The 18,838-nt window shown below is 42.5% G+C and overlaps 1 protein-coding gene across 2 annotated transcripts in view; it reads left to right on the top strand.

Moving 5' to 3' along the window:
- Positions 1–18,414, top strand: part of RXFP2 (relaxin family peptide receptor 2) — a 32,192-nt gene extending 13,778 nt beyond the window's left edge. For both annotated transcript variants that reach the window (XM_070048411.1, XM_051831761.2), the window contains 5 exons: positions 3,110–3,181; positions 5,808–6,037; positions 6,681–7,091; positions 10,624–10,842; positions 17,186–18,414. In XM_070048411.1, coding sequence (XP_069904512.1) covers positions 3,110–3,181; positions 5,808–6,037; positions 6,681–7,091; positions 10,624–10,842; positions 17,186–17,445 — 1,192 coding nt within the window. In that variant the 3' untranslated portion in view covers positions 17,446–18,414. The remainder of the gene's footprint in view (positions 1–3,109; positions 3,182–5,807; positions 6,038–6,680; positions 7,092–10,623; positions 10,843–17,185) is intronic.
- Positions 18,415–18,838: the final 424 nt, after the last annotated feature.

Here is an 18,838-nt window from a genome sequence, read left to right as displayed (position 1 = left end):
GTATCACTGTGATGTCAAGTATGTGTGAATAACAGCAATGCCTCCTTTTTTGCCATTCACCACTTGTAAAGGTCGTTTCAGAGTTGGAAGACACAAATCGTCCCTTCCTGAAAACTGGGCTCAAGTGGAAAAATCTCATCCCACAATTTTAACAAAGAATTACATTTGCAATAATATTGCTACTGAAAGTTTGGTAAAAAAAATTATATAAAAGACTTGCTTCCTTTTTCCATTTTCCCCTTTCCTACAAGAAACTGTCTGATATTGGACAACAGTGTGTGTTTTTATTTTTCAGTAAGTAAGGAAAAATATATCCCACAAATATGAACATTCAAATAATTAATGTTGGTTAGTATTTTAAAATTTTAGCCATATTATAATAGATTCCAATGATGCTAAGAATTCTGCTGGCATCTTTTGAACTTCATGATCTTTTACCCATGGATGGCAACTGTTGGCTCAAGTTCCTTGGCTTATTTGTTTTAGCTCAGCATACTACATTTCCCACATTATCTAAACTCAGTATTTCTTCATTTAATGCTAAGGACAAATGTATAATAACACTATGTATTCTTGCTAAATGGTTTTCCATTGGAAATTAATGTAAAATTTAGGTTCTCACTCAACAGGTATTAGTGGACATTCACTGATGGCATAGCTTTGGTCCCTGCTGGTAAGAAGCTATAATCTAGATAGATAGATGATAGATAGATAGATAGATAGATATTCATCCCATTGTTTTTAAATATAAGCAGAGACCTCAGGATGTAGACAACATACTCTTCCCTTCACTCACCACATATTGCATTTCTGAAAACCAAAATACCAAGGCATTATGTAACACCCTTTTGAAAGTCAATGTAGTAACTGTTCACTCCATGAGTTTCTTCCTTTATTTCTTCCTTTTCCTAACTATCTCATGTGTTTTTCCTAAGATACATTTACAAATTCATTTCCAAACCATTTATTGACCTCCAAATTATGCATCACATGGTCTTAAGTACTCAGAATGTATAGCCTCTGCTCTTTAAGACACTATAAAGTATTAATGAAAGAATCACAGGGCCCCTGTAAAGCTAAGATTTTAATGCATCCAGAAGAGAACAAGAGAGCAAAGAAGGGAAAAACCTTTAAAAAGGTTCGCAGCTTTCCTGCTGCAGGGGACTTGATGAATCAGCAGTGTAACAGCTCCCCCAAGCTTCATTTCTGACTTCTACTTCTATGTTTCCTCGAGAAAGGACCCACTGGGCACAGGCAAACTCAGAACTAGGCTCAGAAACCCTGTTCAGGATAGCCAAATGGTAATCCAGCATCTTTCACGACAAACATTAAAACCAGAAAACATTGTTATTAGATTGTCCCCTCCCTATTCATTTCCTTTTGTAGCAGCTCTTAATTCACACCGTCCTAGAGAGGTCTTCAAAGTATCTACATTTGTAAATAATTCTGGATAAATTAGAGAGTGGAAATGATTGCTGGAGCTCTCTGATGATATCTTAAGGGGTCTGGAGGAATTAAAAGAATTACACTTCCTACAGTTGTCATAGATAGTGATTGTCCTGAATTGAAGCCAGTCTTGGCTACCTTCATATTTTCTACCATAAAAATCTTAAAGACAAAAAAAAAGACCTATTGGCAAGAAAAAAATGACAACACTTAAATTCAGATTTTCACAAAACTCACTTTAGTGATGCACTCAGGTTAGAAGTTCAGCTACTAGAGGAAATCCTCTAACTACCATGTTATTTGTAAGATGAAACTCATAATCACACAAATCACCATTGCCATTTTTAAATCAAAAAATGAATGAAAATGCAGTATTAGGACATAATTCTGCATGTAAAGTGGCAAAATCAGCCCCAACTTGCTGGACATGTGAAGAGAAATGTCAATATGTCAGTTTTCTAAAGTAGCACATCATATAAAATCCTCATCCCAGTTGAAACTGGTACCATAAGATTTTGAATCACTGTATTTGGTATATAACAAATAATGCATAATAATCTTTAAAAAATAATCACCCTATAACAAAGAATGCAATTTTTTAAGATTTATTTATTTATTTGAAAGTCAGAGTTACACAGAGAGAGAAGGAGAGGCAGAGAGAGAGAGAGAGGTCTTCCATCCAAAGGTTCATTCCCTAATTGGCCGCAATGGCCGGAGCTACACTGATCAGAAGCCAGCAGCTTCTTCCGGATCTCTTACATGGGTACAGGGGCCCAAGGACTTGGGCCATTCTCTGCTGCTTTCCTAGGCCATAGCAGAGAGCTGGATCAGAAGAGGAGCAGCCAGGACTAGAACAGGCGCCCATATGGGATGCCGACGCTTCAGGCCAGGGCGTTAACCCACTGTGCCACAGCACCGGCCCCCAAAGAATGCAATTATTAAAAAAGATTTCCCCCAGGGTTTATCCTAAAAGGCAAAAGTAACGGCTCAAGTAGTTGGGTGCCTGGGTTGAGCTCCTGGATCTTGACTTCACCTAGCCCAGTGTTGGTTGTTGTGGGCATTTGGGGAATAAACCAATGGATGGGAGATCTCTGTTTCTCTCTCTCTGTTTCTCTCTCTCTCTCTCTCTCTCTCTTTCTCTCTCTGTGTGTTTCAAATTTTTTTTTTTAAAAAGAAACCATGTTTAGTCAAAGATCCCACAGCTTTCATTATTTATAGAATAATTGAGACATTTGTTTTAAAGGGGTAGAGGGAGCATTTGCCACAGCTTATCGTGTTTGCATCCCATATAAGAGTCCCTAGGTTTGAGTCCTGGCTCCACTTCCAATCCATCCTTCTGCTTATGCACAGTGGGAGGCAGCAGATGAACGGCCCAAGTGCTTGAGATCCTGCCACCCAGGAGACTCAGATTGAATTCCAAACTCTGGCTTCAGCTTGGCATAGCTCTGTTGGCTGTTGCAGGCATTTGGGGAATGAACTAGTGGGTAGAAAGTCTCTCTCTTTCCCCTAACCCTCCTCTTCTTACCCCCATTATCCGTGTCTCTTTCTCTTTTCTTCTCCCTTCCAAACTAATAAGCTAATAAATAGTTAATAAATTCTATGAAGACAAACTTTTTAAAAGTTTGACCTTAAAAACATTAAACCTATTGTACATGTTTTCCAGAGACCTGGAAAGGATAGAGATTCCAAATATAAACACACGCATGTTTCAACCCATGAAGAATCTTTCTCACATGTATGTATGTATGAAATGGAGAAGAGAGCATGGGAATGTTTCCAATGCTCTCATGTGAACTGTATAATGTATCACTGCAATGTGTTTTTATGCAACAAAAGTCTTTTTATTGAGAACTTTTTAATTTTGTCACCTTTGGTCCCTGTCAAATAGAGTTCAATATTATGATGTGCCGACATGAATGACCCTTCTCCCTGGAAACACGATGTTTATCCAATTGAGGCCCAAAATGAGATCAGGGTACCAGAATGCCACATATTACACAAGATGAAGTCACTGGCTAAATGGTACTCACGAGACCTGGAAACATTAATTCACTTCACATGAATGAGCAGTCGGCTGCTCTAAGATTTGAGCCCTTAGGAAGAAAGGTGCTATATAAATTCCAGGTGTTGTTACTGTTACTAAGTGCACTGCAAAATGGAGGTAATTAATCTTTATAGTAGTTTTTGATAAGTCACTTTAATATAAAGTGCACTGTGTAAGTTGTGTTAATATATGTGTTTATAACATGATCATTTCTTTATCAAATGTATAAACTATGTGTCATGATTTCAAAAATTAACCATTGTTGTCCACAAAAATAGGGAGGATTCGATGTAAGATTACAAGTTGGGTGCAGCAAATGGATGAAAGAGTTGATATGAAGGTGCTCTTTTGGGAGAACATTTGTTTATGTCTGTGCAGCAGGTGTGATTACTAAAAGACACGTGTTCAATTCATATCCACATGGTTTGGTTAATTTCTTTTTCTGTGGCACTTTTAGATAAATAGTTCATAAGGCTATTGTTTCTTTATTGTAGACAGAATGTGAGGTCTGCATAGAATAGAGCAAGTCTATTCTTAGAACTTTATAGAGAAGCTGCTATCTTAAATATGGACCTTAGGTCAAGGTCAAGAAGGTCCCAATGATGAACAAAACACGTTAGCTTAGTTACTTCCCTAATAAATAATCTTTTTATTCTCTTTAATTTTCCTCATCCTTCACTTATTGAAACAGCTCACCTCATCACCTCCATCCCTTCCACCTGCCAACTGTAGTATGGTCACAGTGGAAGGAGAGAGACCCTAGGTGGCTCTCCTGAAGACAGTGGAAATAATGCAACCCCTAAAGAACCAAGAGGCCAAGTGAAGTGTGTTCCAGGGGCTCCAGGGAAGGAGAAGAAACCAAGATCATTTTATGTCAAATTCCTTTAATTGTATGCCAGATATTAGGATGTTTTACTGAAAGCTACTACAGGGCAGGGATTACCTCTGTTTCCCTAACTGACACACTCAGCACTGACTCATGCATCATCATCTTACTATCAAAGAAATATTTGTTGAGTACCTTCTATGGGCCAGGAACTGTTTGTTTCAGATGCTGAGAACACAGTGGTGAGCAAAAGAGAGAATGTTTGTCCCATGGAGCTTCCACTGAGCTTTGAGAACCAGCAAGTAACTAGTTAATAAATTCTATGAAGCTAATAAATAGTTAATAAATTCTATGAAGACAAATAAAGCAAGATAAGGAACTAGAAGGACGGTTTAGATGGTTAGATGGAAAGCAGACCTGGGTGGCAGGCAGGGAGCAGCCTTGGTAATATGTGGGGTAAGAATCCTCCAGGCAGAGGCAAAAGCAAAAGTAAGGCCCTAAGGGCATGCTTCTGGCTGGTGCGGGAAATGGAAAGTGGCCCATGTGTCTGGGTAGAGTGTATGATGAAGGCAAGGAGGCCAGGAGGCTTAGGCAGCCCAGAGTCCAATCACAGAGAGTCCTGAGACTGTGGCAAGCAAAGCTTTGTTTAACTTGCTGGTCTAGAAACTGAATTGGCAGATGGAAAAACAAAAACAAATGAACAAAAAAAAAAAAACCGGATTGAGAGAATAGAGCAGAGAAATGAACATATAGAGGTATGAAATAATAAAAACATAATGACTGTTATGGGAGAAAATCCTGCATGCCTGGGTTTGGGATCTGGCCATTAGCCAAATGGCCTCACCAATTCCAACACCTGAGATTCCTGTACTCAGAACATAAACACACTGACCAATTTGTTTTCCTCTACAAATTGTTTAAGTCAGTCAAGACCTGGTAAGAAACCTGTGTTTAAGGCAAATAATTCTGCCAGCTCCAGGGAGACAGACTTTTCCTAGTCTCAGAGGCATTCCTTTCCTGCCAGCGTCCAGGAAAAGGAGGCTGAAGTGGGGAGACTTCAGAGTTTAAAGATAAGAGCAAGAATGAGTTTAGTGACTACAGCAGGCAGGTTTCCTGTATCCCGAACCCAAGCCCCAACTCTTACCTAAGAGATTCATTTAACAATGATAGCCCTCTTCTTATAATGTCCTAAAGAATAGCCTCATGTGACCAGAGGAAATCCTAGGGCCCCTAAGACTTTGTCCCATGTCCTCCCCCTGACTGTCCTGGGCCAAGCCACCAAAATTCTATGCCCTTGAGATGCCTCATCTTTTGAAGAACAGTAGTGAGGTAGCATATTGTTTAATGAAGAAGCCTCAAGTTACATAATCACTACTAAACCAACCTAGCAAAGTTGCATACCTAACATAGACCGGTACCCCTTGATGGCACTGCAACTGTAATTTCTCTATCATTACTGGCAAGTGACTCTTTTTTTCCCTTTGACTTTAGTTATTTCAAAAACTTTCGATACTGCTCCTATGCTCCCCATGTCCGAATATGTATGCCCTCGACTGACGGCATTTCTTCATTTGAGGACCTCTTGGCTAACAATATCCTCAGAGTGTTTGTCTGGGTTATAGCTTTCATTACCTGCTTTGGAAATCTTTTTGTCATTGGCATGAGATCTTTCATTAAAGCCGAAAATACAACTCACGCCCTGTCCATCAAAGTCCTTTGTTGTAAGTATGTTTCCTACCTCAGTAGATTTAGAGCACCTTCTGGGAGCTACACACTAGATATATAAGTTGTTGGCATGTATATGTCAAAAATGGCATTTAATGTGAATTACAGGTGCCACGCTGGGAAAGGTTTTGTTTTCTAAACACAAAAGTACTGCTCTTAGCAGCTCTGTGTTAGGTGACAGGACCTTACCATGACCTACTTCTGGGGGTTGACTCTTGGAAATGGGATCCAAGGGTGATGAATCAGGTGACAGAACATGAAGAAAAGTTTGTGGATTATAAAACTAAGCTTCATTAATTTCAATTCCATTAACACCCACATTCCTCAACATGGGAAATGATTCTCTTTATTAATTATGCAAGAACTACTTGTTTTCCTCTTTTAAACTAGCAGAAATACATGTTTTCTGCTTAAAAGCTCCCCATCCTCAAATGTCCTCTTCTATCTTTTAGCTGTGGAACAGACATAGTGTGATACCTTAGAAGCAGTACAGATTTTGAAGTTCAATGGCTTCTTGGTATTCTAGCAGGTGTTTCCATTACTTCATTCCATACATGCTGAAGAAATGATTCCTAATCAAAAAAACTAACTCCAGAGATGCTGGGGCCACCAACATCCCTTGTGTCAATTCCTTCACAGGTGCCGACTGCTTGATGGGTGTCTACCTGCTTTTCATTGGCTTTTTTGATATGAGATACCGAGGACAGTATCAGAAGTATGCCCTGCTGTGGATGGAGAGCGTACAATGCCGCCTCATGGGCTTCCTGGCCATGCTGTCTACCGAAGTCTCTGTCCTCCTGCTGACCTACCTGACTCTGGAGAAGTTCCTGGTCATCGTGTTCCCCTTCAGTAACGTTCGCCCCGGAAGACGGCAGACTTCGCTCAGCCTCGGCTGCATCTGGCTGGTGGGGTTTCTGATAGCTGCAATTCCTTTTTGGGATGAGGATTATTTTGGAAACTTTTATGGGCAAAATGGAGTGTGTTTTCCACTTTATCATGACCAAACAGAAGATATTGGAAGCAAAGTGTATTCTCTTGGAATTTTTCTAGGTAAATTACATTTTTTTTATTTCCTGGAAAAACACAATTGTGATATAAATGCCATAAATTTCAGCCAAAGTGGAATTGTCTCCTTCAGAAAGTAAACTGGTTGTCCAGATGGGGTCCTCTTTACAGAAAAATCTCTGCTGTGTATTTTCAGAAGCGCTTCTAAAGCTTTTGTTGTACAGATTTAATGTGGAAAACGGCAACATACACTTAGAATCCCTGGATGATCTTTTTATTAGCCCTAAATTCCTTTGATTTCATGTTCACCTACAGTGACTATGAGCTGGAAGAATTCTCTGTTAGTGCCTAGTCCGGTATCTCTACCAAGTTATTTGAACCCATTTATTTTTTACAATCTAGTGACGAGTTAAAGAAATAAAAACAGCATTGGAGACTCACTCACAGAGGTCATCTAAATGGAAATACCAGAAGAGTGATATCCTTGGTAAATACAGCTCTTGAATCAGCAGTTGTAAGGATGCTTCATGAAGCTATTTTCTTTTCAGTTTTCTTAATTGCCCCTAATTTTTTAGAAAAATCCCTACATTCTCTGTTACAAATGAGTACCAAATTTAGTCTTTTAAAGTTAAAAAAAGAAAATAACTTTGTTGTCCATGACATATGAGTTCTGCTTAGAATTAAGTCTATTTCCAGGTCCCCTCTTTAACTAAGGCACTGTTATCTTTAGACTCCCACTTCTTGTTTTGTCTTCTCTTTCTTGCAGTTAGCAATCTGCATTGTCATTTTTGGGGCCTCAGATATTTGTCATCAAAACACTCTTCTGCCTTTTCTCCTTTTCCGTCTCTGCCATTGGCTGTCGCCTTGGTTGAAAGTCTGTCTAGCCCGACCCTGAGTTACTGCCTGAGCCCTTACTGGTCTTTCGACCTCTGTTCGTGATCACTCCATAATCTCCCTGAGTTTCAGAAGGGCAGTGTTCTGTCTCTGCTCCACTATTGCCCCTACCATTTGCAAGATCAAGTTTAAATAGTCACTTATAACTCGTCTTGAAATGACCCTAACTATCCTACCCAACTCTTCTCCATCCATTCCTTCTCTCCCTCCTCTGACAAGCAACATGTTTAGTTTGCCTTCTTTTAATAATATTCTTCATACACTTCCATGTTTGGTTGCAGTTGTTCATGGCATCTCACTCCTAGGATAGAGCAAACCATTCCTTACATTTCTTCATGACTCATTTGCTTCTTGCTCCTAACACAAGGGTGCACATAGTACACACACACACACACACACACACACTGCAAATTGAGTTTGTGAGGATTTATTTAGCACCTACTATGGTCTGTGCACTCTACTGGATACTGGAAATATATAGCAGGTCTGGTCCTTACAGGTCAGAGAGGAGGAGGCAGAGAAGTAAACACATCCTTCGTCACAGGCTGATAAATGCCATGAGAGAAGAGTACAGGATGTTCTAGAAACCCCAGATCCAAGGACAAGGGAAGGCTTCCCAGTAGAAATGAGTCCAATCAGGGGCCCAAAAGATGAGGCGGCATCAGCCAAGTGAGATCAGAGGAGGAACAGGGGCTGGGTTCCAGGAAAAGACACAGGGATGCAGGGGCCCCATGCCAGGGAATAGGTCCAGATGTAGGGCTCAGGAAGTTCCCTGTGGCTGGATCTTACAATGAAGGCAAAGAGGTCAGCTAGAAAGGATTAAGCACCTGTGATGTATTCCAGATACATAAGCAGACAGTAACGCACGCACACACCCTCGCATCATCGTCATCATCAGTTTGCCTGTGAGAGGACTTCAGAGCTCTAGATCTCCAGATAAAGTACGTGCTTTTCTTTTTTCTTATTTCTTTATATCAAAGGCAGAGTGACAGAGAAGAAGAGATGAGACAATGAGGGCGAGTGAGCGAGAGAGAGATCTTTCATCCACTGATTCAATCCCCAAAATGTCCACAGCAGCCAGGGCTGGGCCAGGCTGTAATCAGGAGTCAAGAACTCCATCCAAGGGCCAGTATTATGGCGTAGTAGGCTAAGCCTCTGCCTGTGATGTCAGCATCTATATGGCCCCCGGTTCATGTCCTGGCTGCTCCTGTTCCAGTCCAGCCCTCTGCTTATGATCTGGGAAAGTGCTGGAAGATAGCCCAAGTGCTTGGGCCCCTACATCCATATGGGAGACCCAGAAGAAACTCCTGGCTCCTGGCTCCAGATCATCTCAGCTCCAGCCATTGCAACCATTTGGGGAGTGAACCAGTGGATGGAAGGCCTTTCTCTCTGTCTCTCTCGCTGTCTGTAACTTTGCCTTTCAAATAAATGAATACATTAAAAAAAAAAAGAACTCCATCCAGGTCACCCATGTGGGTGACAGACCCAAGTACTTGGGTCACTCGCTGCTGCCTTCCTAGGCACATTAGCAGGAAGCTGGATTCGAAGTGGAGTAGCTGGGTCTTGAACGATTTTAGCTAATTTTTAAATTGTCAAATAGTTTTAGAGAAAAGTTGCAGGTAGTACAAGTTTCCATATACACCCCACCTTGTTTCCCTTGTCTTTTACACTTTACGCTGCCGTAATGCATTTACATTATGCTTTTAAGCCTTTCCATAAATCTGTTTTCAAAACTGGGGCTAGGGAAGTATCCTCTAGAAGAGTCATTTTATGTTTATCTACACTGTCTGACAAAAGAACTAAGACAAGCAAATTTGATCCAATTTTATATAATCCTATTATATAGCTTATGGTAAGATTCTGTGGAATATAAAGTGCTTTGGATAAAAAGAGCAGGTATCTTGAACTTGAAGTATTACGCTAGACCTCACCAGTGTTACATACAGTCCACATTCAAATGAACATTTTTAAACAACTTTGAAAATATGTGCGAATTGCGGGAATTGAGAATGCGAACGATCACACTTCAAATTTATTACAGCAAGAATAAAGCAAATGAAGTGACTGGGAAGTCAGTATTTTAGGGGATGGTGATGTTACGTGAAAATCTCATGAATGCATTTGGCCTAAAGAGAGTGATTCATCTTGTTGCGTTTTTAAGTCTTCTGTATTTCTAAGGTTTCCAAGTCACACTAAAGAAACATAAACAAAAGGTCTTTTGTTCTATGTATTATTTTTATTTAAGACCAAGACTGTTGCGTAGAAACGCAATTATGTTTATGATAAATTCCAAGGTTATCTTATTCATATTTATGAGATAAGGAAATGGAGTTGGATTTATTTGTTGAGACATGTATATGACTACAGGATTCCCTGTAGGTCTGAATTTGCAGAGAGCTAGAAACAAAAAGAGCTTTCTTCATGCTTTAAAAAAGCTAGTGTTTACTTCATCAGATACCAACCTCAGAATTCAGAAGCCTGTAATTCTTCGTAAAAGGTTTATGTATTTGAAATCTCCTTTTGATCTGGAAAACCCAATTCCTTTATCTTATTTCCTCGAATGAGGGAATTTTAGCAGAATTCCACTGGGCTTATTCAAAAGACAGCTTCTCAGAACTACCAGGGTAGGAGGGAGGCACCATACAAATGCCTGAGATGTTAAGAGGTGTGCTTCTCCCAACAGGTGTGAACTTGCTGGCTTTTCTCATCATTGCATTTTCCTATGTTACTATGTTCTGTTCCATTCAAAAAACCACCTTGCAGACCTCGGAAGTGAGAACTCACCTTGGAAGAGAGGTGGCTGTGGCAAATCGTTTCTTTTTTATAGTGTTCTCTGATGCCATCTGCTGGATTCCTGTGTTTGTCGTTAAAATCCTTTCCCTCTTCCAGGTGGAAATACCAGGTCAGTCCCTTCTATCATTCCCACCTACAATGTACCTTCCTTATGCCCTTTGATGAGGCCAGAACCACGGACACATAGTAAATCCTCCACAAATGCCCACAGCAGCAATGCAAAAGTTATTATTTCCCTCCAGGACTTTATAATTGATATTCTGAGATAGCAGTGCAACAGGGTAGTAGTGCAATCCAGCCAAGAATAAAAAAAAAATTGTTTTAATTAAAAAAAAAAGCCAAAGCTAGAGAGAAACTAAGCCAGAGCATCTTGGGTCTACATGAATTAGGTAGTTGTTCTTAACCATGAGCACCCATTTTTTAAAGAATCAAAATATACATGACCAGGTTCTCCAGGTTCCTAGCCTCTGGAGTTAGTGTCTGGGGGCTAAGGCTTGTGCATAGGTGTTTCCCCATACCCCTCTTTGTGATTCTCATGCACTCTCACCTGGTAGACCAGCCAGCCTATCCCATAGTGCAACCCACATGATGTCACTGTGGCTCCAGGGAGTGCGGATGTTCCAGGCAAGCACATCATCCCAAAGGCCAGGCTCCTGGCCCACTTCAGCCAGAGAAATTCACCTTTCATTGGTTAGGAGTTCACTGAAAGCCCTTTCTGGGATTTAGAGATGACAGCCGTTTAGAAGTCCTCCAGGGCTTTACCCAGATTCTCGGTGAAACAGCTGGCATCATCTTCGGCTCACTGTTGCAGCTTGACCCAAGGCAGGGATTATGTCTTACTCATCTTGGTGCCCCACTGTCACACAGCACCCTAATGAAAGTGATGAGCGCACAAATGACCCACAGCTGCACTGTCTCTGTGCCTATGGCTTGTGCACAGTCATGTGAGGCCTTGCCCCACGTTGTGCTGCAGAATGCCACCCAGCACCCGTGGCGGTCTCCTAACCATAGACTTCTTCTCCACAACCAGCCGTGTATGTCACTCGGCCATGTGAGATGTGGAAATGAAACGCAGCAGGGAGAGGAGGGCTGAAGACTTGGAAGCCCCTGCTGGACGGGGAGGAGAGAAATCATAGAAGGCTGTGTGAGATCATTCAGGGAGAGTCAGTTGTACACGAGGAGCAAATCAACTCTGTATTACTGGCTACAGATGTTTACTTGAATAGTCTCCAATCTGTTACAGCTACCTGGACATCCCAATTTTTATGTCCTATCATTTCCAATTCAACAGGGCCAAAATGGCCATTGGCCTCCATTTCTCATGGATCAAGTCCAGATACTGGGATTAGCATTTTCATGTTTCATAACTCCCACCCCACCCTCCTATACTCCATGATCCAGGCCCATTGGAATTACTGGGCTTTTCCTCTGCACTCTTCTGATAAGACATCAGCTTTTGCTGGAACTGTTCCCTCCACCTGGATTAAACTTTCGACTCTGCCTGTGTCCCGTGCAATCCTGTAAGAGTAGACCCCAAAGGCTCCCTCCTCCATGCTGCAGTCCAGACCTCTCTCAACTCTTCTCTCTTTCAGCCCAGGTGCTTAACTCAGTCATTAACCTCATCCGAGCTGCCTTGTATCAACATTGCTTGATTTTTTAAGGACTTAATTTTTTTTAGCTGAAAGGTAGAGTTAGCTAATAAGAGAGAGAGAGAGAGAGAGAGAGAAAGAGAGAGAGAGAGAGAGATTTCATCTGCTTGTTCACTTCACAAATGACTGTAACAGCTGGGGCTGGGCCAGGCTGAAGCCAGGAGCCAGGAGCTTCAATCAGGTCTCTTGTGGGTGGCAGTGGCCCAACTACTTGAGCCATCTTTTGTTTCATTCTCAGGCACATTAGCAGGGAGCTGGATCAGAAGCAGACCAGCCAGGACCCAAACCAGTGCCCCTATGTGATGCTGGCACGGCAGGTGATGGTTTAACACACTGTGATATTGGGCTGGCCCCTCAGCATTATTTTAAAGATACTCATTTTACTTTTTTCATTTTTTTACTTATTTTCATTTATTTGAAAGACAGAGAGAGAAAGAGAGATGTGATCTGCTGGTTCACTCCCCAAATGCCTATAACAGCCAGAGCTAGGCCTGATCAAAACTAGCAGCCAATAATTCAATTCAGGTCTCCCACATGGGTGGCAGGGACCCAAGTAGTTGAACCATCACCTGCTGCCTCCCAGGGTGGCAGCTGGAATGGAAGGTAGAGCACAGACTCAAACCCGGGCTCTCCAAGATGGGGTGTGGAGTCCCAAGCTTCATGTTAACCAATATGCCAATCGCCAGGCCCCCAGCATTATTTTTGAAGGCGTCCATTGATCCCTTCAAATGATAAGTTTCAAGGGGGCAAGGACCATACTTTCTTCATCTTTGCATTTACCACAGAGCTCTTCATGAAGTGTTATTCAATACCACTATGCTTCTGCCATAATGGTGGATGCGGTCATGGGGCAGGAACACGGGAGTGCTGTCAAAACCCATGTGAGCTCTGAAGTGAGCTACACCTCATCGACTAAGGAGGCTGAGCTGGTCCAAGAGAAGTGGGATGGCTGGGCTTCATCTCACCTGCCTCGCTCCAGTCCCTGCACCTTCTGATGTCCTGCCTTCCTGCAGATGGGAGGGGAGGCAGCCTTGCATAGCAACAGAATGCCCTGGTTCCTGTCCTGACCCTCCCAGTGACCCACTGAGGGAACTCAGGGAGCCCACCTTACCTCACTGGCACCATTTCTGCCAGATGTCTTAAGTTCCTTCCACTTTATTTTTATTTGAGAGGCAGAAAACAAAGACAGGTATATAGAGTTTGGCTGGTTCACTCTTCAAATGCCTATGGCAGCTGGGGTTGAGTTATGCTGAAGACAGAAGCCAGGAACTCAATCCAGGCCTCCCACATGAGCACCACAGACCCAATTCCTTGAGCTGTCATTGCTGCCCCCAAGGGTGCACCTCAGCCAGAAGCTGGAAACAGGTGCAGAACCAGGACTTAAACCCAAGTAGCCCAACTGGGATCTAAACCGCTACACCGAACGTCCACATGTCCCTCCTCTTCCTAACCTCCTGTATGTTAACTTCTTGAGGCTTTTTCTCTACATATAAGTTTGCTAGAACCTTCATGATAAAGTACTGCAGGAAGTTATTTTCTCGCGCCTCTGGAGCCTGAAATCCAAGATCAAGGAGTGGACTGATTTGGTCTGTCCTGAGGCCACTCTCCTTGGCTCACTGATGGCCGCCTTCTTGCTGTGTCCTCACACGACTTTTCCTCCGTGTGTGTATCCCTGGTATCTCTTCATGCCTTCAAGTTTCCTCCTCCTATAAAGACTGGCAGTCAGCTTGGACTAGGACCCACCCTAATGACCTCGTTCCTAACTTACCTCTTTGAAGGCCTATCCCCAAATATAGTCATAGTAGAAGATACTATGGGATAGGTTGGGGGAAGGGGAAGGAAATACAGTTCAGCCTACCAGGCTCTCTGATTTAGAATCAGGAACTGTCTGGTGATGGAGGGTGTCAGACAGTAGCAGGTGTAATTATTATCCTCAGTTCATATCATGACAAGCTTAATAAACACCTCAACAAAGGGAGATAGAACAGGAAAAAAATGCCTTGTATAAAACTCACGGGACTGCCCACTGATCCTTCTCTCCTCTTATAGTTCAAGACTTTTTGAGGTTTGCCAGAGCACCTCAGTGTGCCTTTACCACTCTCAGCAAAGCCCTTCCCCTGCTGGTCTGACTTCCCACAGTGTGCAGGCAACAATGCTGCATTCACTGACCTAAGTTCATCCTGTCCCTGCCCTCTGAGAACTGCAGGGCCTGTTGGCCATGGCCTGCCACTGATGGGATCCGGTACAGTCAAGAGGACAGCCGGCCTTAGCCCTCCTGCCTCTGGACTCAGCTGCTAATCTTAGATTAGGGCTCTCCCAGGGTGGAACAAGAGGTCTCATTTCGAATGGAACTCACAGGTGGACTTAGGGGGCTTATTTGTCTTTGCCTCACTAAAAGCAAGGACTGCCAGGAAGTCTTTCTCTGTCACATGGAGGTGAGATAACTGATATAACTGATCAAGTTTCCCTTTGGGACATAACACAAAAGCAAAATAACTTTTTCTCCAATCATGAGATGCCTAGATCACTTAACTTTTTAAAATGAAGACAAATAATATGAAACTTTAATTCATCTAAGCTAAGCTAAACTAGAGACTTATTTTTCCTTCGTTTTTTTTCTGGTGTTATGGCTCAGTAGGTTAAGCCATCCCATGTGATGCTGGCATCCCAGATGAGCATAAATTTGAATACTGGCTGCTCTGGTTCTGATCCAGCTCCCTGTTAATGTGCCTGGGAAAGCAGGGGAAAGGTGGCTCAAGTACTTGGGCCCCTGCCACCCACATGGGAGACCTGGAGAGAGTTTCAGGTTCCTGGCATCAGCCTGGCCCAGCCCTGGCTGCTGTGACCATCTGGGGAGTGAACCAGTGGATAGAAAAGCGCTCTCTCTCTCTCTTTCTCTCTGTCTCTCTCTTCCCCCCCATCCCGTGTGTGTGTGTGTAACTTTGCCTTTTAATTAAATATTTAGAAAAAATAAGGACAAGGAAAAAGGGATGATATGAGGAGAGAAGAGGAAAACGTTGCCAAGAAGGAAGCAGGAAGAAGAAAGAAGGAAGGAGTCAGGAGAGAAGATTGGATAAGGAGAGAAGTGAAGACAATACAGAAGAACAGAGGGAAATGAGAAGCAAAGCAAGGTCGAGAGAGGAACAAAACAACAGTGGTCAAAGGAAAAGAAAATTGTAGGGTGGAGAAAGATAGAGGAGGCAGAAGAGTGAGATAACACCCTGCTCTTCACCTGAGCGGGGAGGTCTCTGAAACTCTGAAGATAAGGGAGGAGGCAGTGTGGCACCAAGGGCTTGGAAAATCACAGGAGTCAGTGCTGCAATGGGAATTCACATGTCTGACTCCAGCCTGGCTCCCGGATTCAGTCCAGGAAGGGAGGATCAGCTCTGAGCAGTCTAGGGAGCATGGTGATTTGCCCATGTGTCTAGGAGTTGTCTGCCCACCAGACCAGGCTGTGTTGAGAAGGAGAAATATATTTCATTCTCAAGGAGCAAATGCTGGGGGCAGCATTGTGTCACAGTGTGTTAAGGCATGGCTGTAGGCATTGTACATCTGAGCGCCAAATTTAAATGCTGGCTGCTGTTTTTCCAATACAGCTCCCAGCTAATGTGCCTGGGAAGGCAGCAGAAGATGACCCAAGTGCTTGGGCCCCTGCATCCAAATGGGAGTTTTGCATGAAGTTCATGGGCACCTGGCTTCAACCCTGGATGTTGCAGCCATCTGGGGGAGTGACCTAATGGATGGATGGATCTCTCTCTCTCTCTCTCTCTCTCTACCCCCCCTCCCTTTCCCTCTCCCTTTCCTCTCCCTCTCCCCCACTTTCTCTCTCAACTCTCTCTCTCTGGTCACTCTGCCCTTCAATAAATAAGTATTTTTTAAAAAATTAAAAATGGAACAAATGCTATTATTCCAAATTTCCCCTCGCAGAGAACCTTCTGTGGTCTCTTTCCCTAAAGATTCTGTTAGCATTTATAAGGCTGAACAAAAAGGGAATCCACCAAGTTTGGAGAATACATTCCTCTTTGCTCTTCAGATTTCAATAATAGGATAGCAGGGGAACCTTGAGGACTGGACAGAGTTAAGACCAAAGTCCGATCTGGCTCCCAGACAGCAGGTTTCCTGAACTCTATTCTGTTAAGAATTATTTCAAGCTGGCGTTGTGGCATAGCTGATAGGCTGCTGCCTGCAATGCCAGGATCCCATATGGGTGATTGTTCAAGTTCCAGCTGCTCCACTTCTGATCTAGCTCCCTTGATAATGTGCCTATAAAAGCAGCAGAAGACGGCCCAAGTATTTGGGCCCCTGTCACTCACATTGGATGAAGCTCTTGGCTCCTGGCTGCAGCTATTATAGCCATGGGGATGGGGGGTGAACCAGCAGATGAAAGATTTCTCTCTCTCTCTCTCTCTCTCTCTCTCTCCCCTCTCTGTAACTCCGACTTTCAAATAAATAAATCTTGAAAGAAAAAATAATTATTTTTTTATTATTTTTTTCTATAAAAGCAAACAAGAAAAATACATTGAAATTTAGAGTTTACAAGGTGTGCTCACATATGTCCTCTTGTTTGGGCTCATCACAGCCTACAAATTAGTGACTGGAACTCAGCAAGGTTAATTGGGAGGACCTTAAAATCATAGCTCCTGTGGCTTCCAACAAAACGATTCCCATAAGGTGAGAGGAAGCATCAATGTACCAGGCAGCCCTCCCATAAGTAGCATTGACTGCAAAGTGTGGTGCATATTTTACATCTGCTTAAAACCTAAACTCTTAATTATTTTTTTCACATTTCATTTTCTTCTCCAGGCACAATCACTTCCTGGATTGTGATATTTTTCCTCCCAGTTAACAGCGCCTTGAACCCAATCCTCTACACTCTCACCACCAGTGTTTTTAAGGACAAGTTGAAACAGCTGCTGCACAAACATCGGAGGAAATCCATCTTCAAGATTAAAAAGAAGAGTTTATCTACCTCCATTGTGTGGACAGATGACTCCTCTTCGCTTAAACTTGGGATTTTGAACAAAATAACCCTTGGAGAGAATGTAATGAAACCAGTTTCCTAGTGATGGTTTGGGGTCAGTGGACTTTTCATGGGCTACCTAAAACAAGGAACAGCTTTGGGAAGATGACGTCTGCAATGCTTTCCATCTTTACCAAGGGCAAATCTTTGTGCACAGCAGGCACAGCAGGTCTGGCACTGCACTGCACCGGCAGGTATACTCTCTATCGGCTGTGCTGGGAGCTGCACCCAGGGGGTCACCTCACCCTTCTGTTCCTGAAATGCACAGTGGATCCATGAATAGTGGGATATGCAAGCTGATCTCTTGCTTGTCGATGTACCAGCCTACCAATGAATGCCCACTCGTAGGCACTACACGGTCTGCTTTAGACATCGAGTTGCACTGCCCATAAATTAGCAACATTCACAACCACCATGATAACATAAATCTAACATCTTTTTCCTTGCTTTTTCAATATCAAATAAAATTGCCAGCATCCTGCTGAATTGATAGCCAAGGATTTCCAAGATGTTCACCCACCCCAAGTCCTGATGAATGGAGGCCAGTGGGATGGCAGGTTTAAGGCAGAACTTCACTCAGGACTTTGAAAATGAGCAGTTACCGTATGGGACATATGACCAACGAGGTACAATGAGGAAGCCTAGTGCCACTCACCTTTTTGGCTTTTATTTAAGATCAGGAGGAATAAGATCTTCAAGCAAGATGTTCCCTATAGTTAGCCAGAGCACAAAAGAAAATTGGGCACCTGCAACCACCAAAAACTATATTTGTGAGCATGATTTCTTTGGAGTATCCCTGTTACTGGTGAGTTCTGCAGTCACAGAGAACACAGACAAGAAGTATTAAAGGAGATGCAAGAACAGTGGTTTGAGACCATTTGCTTACGCAGATAAATTATGATTATTTTTTGACAAAAAGGCCAGTAAGTTTAGAATTGTCTTTTTGAAAATGAGCAGTATGTGTGAAGGTATGGATACTTTTTTATACTGAATGTTTGTGTGTGAAAAAAGAATCTGGTAAATAAAATTATATTTTGCACTTGTCCATATATTATTTTAAGTTTCACAAAGACTGTGGATATGGTTTATTGATGGCCAAACGTGTTTCTCCTGATAAAGAACATAGCTGGGAAAACCACTTCAGCTAACAAGACATATCTCACATTCCTTCTTCCTCTTCCCTTTTTGCCGAAGTGTGAAGCAGTAACTCAATCTCTTTACCTAATTCTGAGTTTCTGTTAGGAGATAAGATGTGAGCAACTGACTGCAACATTAATTTGGTTCCTATTACATAGAAAATGGGTGGCCTTTTACTCAGCAGCATCAAGGAGACCATGATTCATAGCCATTCTGGTCATTTACTTGTTATTAGTTAATATTGACTAAAGACATCATGTGAGTTCCTTCATTCTGATCAAGTAAGATAATTCCGACAC

Source organism: Oryctolagus cuniculus, chromosome 9 (genome assembly GCF_964237555.1).
Source record: "Oryctolagus cuniculus chromosome 9, mOryCun1.1, whole genome shotgun sequence".
Taxonomy (NCBI): Eukaryota; Metazoa; Chordata; class Mammalia; order Lagomorpha; family Leporidae; genus Oryctolagus; species Oryctolagus cuniculus.
This window is presented reverse-complemented; position numbering and strand designations above follow the sequence as displayed.